We start from the raw sequence: 4,653 nt of genomic DNA on the forward strand, positions 1-4,653 counted from the left end.
GAGCTCAGTGATGCCTTATTCCAGGTCTCGGAGGAGACACCATCCATCATTAGCATGACCTGATGTTGTCAGGTAGACATACAAGCACATGGGAGCCATCCAAACTGAGCACCAGTATGAGTTACTGAAAAATGGACCAGCCTTCCACATAATCCTTTCACCTTGATGTTTGATGTTTCTTTAAGTTCAGTCTACTAGATAAGTTTCATTTCCATGAAACTATGTGGCATCCCTTTTAACACGCTACCCACTCCATATCATATACCTGTCTAGCATGAGCTTTGACGTCTGATCTATTTTTAAAGTGCTCCTTTAATTGTTTTAAGCAGTATTTTCATGCGGGAGTCCACAAAACAAGTTTGACAAAAAAAAACGGCAAAACACCTTTCTTTGTCTCTTACTCATCAACTGTAACCAGGCAGAAACAGATGTCAGATAAGATCCAGTAACTCTCTGATCTATCAGAACTGACCTAGTATGAGTGGTTCAGGTTCACCTCCCCAAATACTTACTTTTTTTTTTTTTTTTTTACAGTGAACAGATTTTAATCCGACTGTGATGGAAATACTTGCATCATTTTTTTCTGCTTTAAACCTTGATCTCAAGATTGTAAACTGTAGGAATCTAAAGAATGTCTAACTGCCTAAGTGCCAGAAAGGTAACAGAGGTAGATTTTATCATTGGTGGGTTTTTCTTTTTTTCCAATTTTCTTTCTTTTTGTTTGTTTGTTTTATTTTCACTGCAACTGAAAAGTGCTGTCTTTGCCCCTTCATCCAGGCTCTTATCACAGGTTTTTTTCTGTTCATGGTTTTGTGATCTGAAAGAAATGAGAGTAATAAATATATCACATGATATAATATATAAGTAATCCTAAATAAATAATTTTTTTTACAATGAGTGACGAGTGTAGTTTTCATTGTGAGCCAGCATCTTCACAGACAGTCAAAAACCTCACAGCAGGACTTATGAAATCACACTCAACATTAGCACATGTTCACACTTTATTAATAATAAAATAACACAATCGATATAAACTTGGGAAAGGCACAAAAAAATGCATCAAAACTGATGAAGAAAGTTGATAAAACAGGTAACTTCACTACAGAAATGTTCTCATGATCTTCACAAACACAACTCTTTTCCTCCATAGAAAAACATTTAGGCGCTCCAAAGACATTTCCGTGTCCCCCAAAGGAAAACGATGAAAACTGTCATTTTAACTTATTATTATGATGGTTGATTTCTAACTATTTGCAGACTAGACGTACCCACTCCCAAACGCCACCAATCCGAACCAGAAAAACTCCAAAGATGGAAAAAACAAACTCAAGATAAGTTAGACATTTACAGCTGACTACTGTCTGCTGGATTCCCGTCACTGTGAACTCACATCTGTCTTGGAAGCATCTGTCTTTTTGCTACGAAAGGTGGGACGAGTGACACGAGTGGAGCGTTTCAGCTTGCTGCTCGTCTGGGAAGTGCTGTTTTTTTCTCCTTCTGTATTTTCTATCATTTTTATGTAGTATATTATAGTTGCAAAAAGAGCAATAGAAAGCACAATAACAACTGTTAGTCCAACAGCCCCATCCTCTCCGTGTCCTCCTGGCTGACCTGCAGGTGAGAAATAGGTGTGAGGTGTCAGGTATACACAAGCTTCACCTCTGATCACAGGCAACATCTTTTTATGCATTTTGAGTTATCAGTTCACAGCCAAACAACTCTGACAATAACTGAATGCGTCCAAAGCCAAAATGAATTCCACTGACTTACCTGGTGAAATAACCTTTAGGTGGATGACGCTGATGGGCTCAGTCTTTAAAATGGCCAACTTTCTACCTTCTCTTACTTCATGGACGACACAACACTCATATGTTCCACTATCAGCCGTCGTAACATCCTTCAGAATCAAAGACACGCCTCCATCCTTCATCTGTCTGTCCTGCAGATCCACCCGGTTCTTAAAAGATGGATGCTGGTAATATGGAACAAATTGTTTTTCCCAGTACCAAAGCACATATTGTGCCTTCAAGTCACGTCTGCTCCACTCTACACCTGGTATGAGGACAGTGTTTGGAGCTCGACATGTCAGAGTGACGTTCTGTCCAGACTCAGCTGTGATGTTTTTCTGGCCTGAAAGACAAAACAACACAGAGCAGAGAGGTTAAAGAACTAACCGATCACTATAGCAGCCAAAAAAAAAAAAAAAAAAAGTATCATGTTTATTTTTAACTAGTTCTTCAACATGTAGCCCTTTACCAACTTTGTCTAAGTTACTGTGGCCATCTAAGAAGAACATATGTTTGTCCACTTATGTTCTACAGGCTGCAGCCAGTAGGAAATACAAGGCACAAAGATCCAAGCTTTGGACCTCTGCTACATGTTTAACTCAAAAAACTTCAGACATCAACAACCAGGAAGCAGCTTCAACTCTACTAATAAACTAAACTCTACCAACTCACTTGGAGGAACAACAGTCAGGTAGGTGGTGCTGATGGGGTCACTATCCAGACTGGCTCTCTTCCTGCGGTTCGCTCCTCTCTGGACCACGTAACACTCGTATGCTCCCGAGTCATCAGTCGTCACATCCTTCAGAATCAGAGACACGTCTCCATCCTTCATCTGTCTGTCCTGCAGATCCACCCGGTTCTTAAAAGACGGATGCTGCTCTTCTGTATCAAGCTTATCGTCCCGGTAAAAAAGGACATATTCTTGCTCCAGGTCAGCTCTGCTCCACTCTGCAGCTATGATGGGGTTGCCGCTGTTTGGAGCTCGACATGGCAGAGTGACCGTCTGTCCCGGCACAGCTATGATGATTTTCTGGTCTGAAAGAGGAAACAACAGAGTGGTTAAAGAGATGCAAGTAAAACCAGTCACTACACAGTTGGGAGCTACTGCGAGATAAGTGAGCTTTTTACTGTAAATTGCTTCAGACAAACACAAGGGGCACATTCATTTAAATACATTTCTCTTCAATCAGGCAACCAACTAATATAATTCCCTTACCCATGTTGATCAGCCAATGGGATAGTTTTAGATTTGAAATCAGCTTTTAATGTTGTGTCATATTTCAAATATCAAGTTTCAGAGGAGGTCTACTATGCACTGGTGCACAGCACTAAGTGGTCAACCATCCATTTCTGTGTTTGGGGTCACATCCATTGTATGTGGAAGAAGAGTGAAATGATGAGTCCAACAACTCTTTTTTATGTGAAAAGTGAGTGCTCACTGGGCCTGATCAAGAAGAAAAGTTGATGAGCTCCATCCAAATGGCCTAGCTTTGCAAGGGAATCCTAATGAATCTCGCTTGCAAAGGTAGGCAGTAAAGCTCAGAACAGCCATTTATGCTTCACTCAAACGACTGATAATGGAGCATTAATCTGGAATCTTGCAGCGAAGTCTACTAAATTCAAGTTTTACATTTTTAAATATCTGTTCTAGCTACTAATGCTGTTTGAAATTCAATGACAGTGACACTTTTCTGTGAATAGTGAAAGGTAAGGTCATGCAGTTAGTTCAAAAATAAAGATCTTTTTTGTCCCAATGAGAAGCTTTTATGAAAGATTATTTTTTTGCCAACTGATTACTGCACCCATCCTTGTGCTAATGACAGACTGCTGTGCAAGAACTGATTCAACCTGACTCGTTATGCTTGAAAAACACAAACTTGTGCAGATAAGCAGATATCAGATGTGCTCTGATGTGAACTTTGACATGACCTGTAGGTATGAGGAAACGAAGCAGGTGTAGCAGGAGGAGAGGACAAGCTCGGGTAAACAGAGTGTTAATGCTGTTAAACGACTCAACTCTCCTCCTGGAAGAAAGCCACATTTCTTTGTGAATCACAGTGTTTGCTGAAACTGCTCTGGAGCAGGAACAGTCAGAATTAAGCTTTAACTCTTTAACTTTAGGCATATCTGGCAGGTCATACAGTTAAACACACTTTTTTAAACCATGAACAGAATTCTTAAAGAGGTATTATTTTATCAATCAGAAATTCAATCTCACCTGCAGAGACAAACAAGAGGCAGACAGACAGTAAAGTCAGGCAGAGAGATGCAGACGTTACAGCAGACATTGCTTCTTCATTTAAAGTGCGATAAATGTCCAAAAGATGGTGGTATTTTTCAAGAATCACAGAATCCCTGAGTTTAAAATCTGATAAATGAAGCTGAAAGTCTGTGAGTGTGATAGCAGGTATCTATGTTGTTCTTGTCATGGCCATCTGCTGTTTCTCCCTCCTCATTTCTGCCTCTGTCTCTCTCTGCAGGTGAAGAAGAGATTGAGGTTGTCTGGTTCCCTTGTTTGGCCCTGCCCAGAGGCGGAGTCTCTCCTGTTGACCTTGTTACCTGTTTGCCTTAAATTCTTTACTGCAGCGGATTTAAAGACCAGCTTTCGCCTTGTGTCCCCCTCTAGTACTTTGGCATTGCAATGGATACTTCTCCTCTTTCACTTCTACACTAAGAGAAAAAATAGTGATAACCATGTTGAGTTTTATCTCTCCTGATTAATTTTTCTGTGGTTTTACTTTTGCCAGTGTCCTCCATTATCCAGCATGGCATGCCGTTTTCCCTTTTTCATCAGCTTTTGACCTTTATGTCCTTGCGTACTGGAAAATGCATCGAAGGACCAATTTAAAATGTGGCATATTTAAGT

The 4,653-nt window shown here is 40.3% G+C and overlaps 1 protein-coding gene across 1 annotated transcript; it reads right to left on the bottom strand.

Moving 5' to 3' along the window:
- Nucleotides 1-1,029: 1,029 nt before the first annotated feature.
- LOC113018477 (matrix remodeling-associated protein 8-like) lies at nt 1,030-4,402 on the bottom strand. Its single transcript, XM_026161544.1, has 4 exons — nt 4,006-4,402; nt 2,460-2,822; nt 1,771-2,130; nt 1,030-1,611 (listed from the first exon to the last, which is right to left on the bottom strand). The coding sequence occupies exons 1-4, from the start codon at nt 4,073-4,075 to the stop codon at nt 1,376-1,378; spliced, it is 1,029 nt and encodes a 342-aa protein (XP_026017329.1). The 5' UTR covers nt 4,076-4,402; the 3' UTR covers nt 1,030-1,375.
- Nucleotides 4,403-4,653: the final 251 nt, after the last annotated feature.

Source organism: Astatotilapia calliptera, unplaced genomic scaffold, assembly GCF_900246225.1.
Source record: "Astatotilapia calliptera unplaced genomic scaffold, fAstCal1.2 U_scaffold_9, whole genome shotgun sequence".
NCBI lineage: Eukaryota > Metazoa > Chordata > Actinopteri > Cichliformes > Cichlidae > Astatotilapia > Astatotilapia calliptera.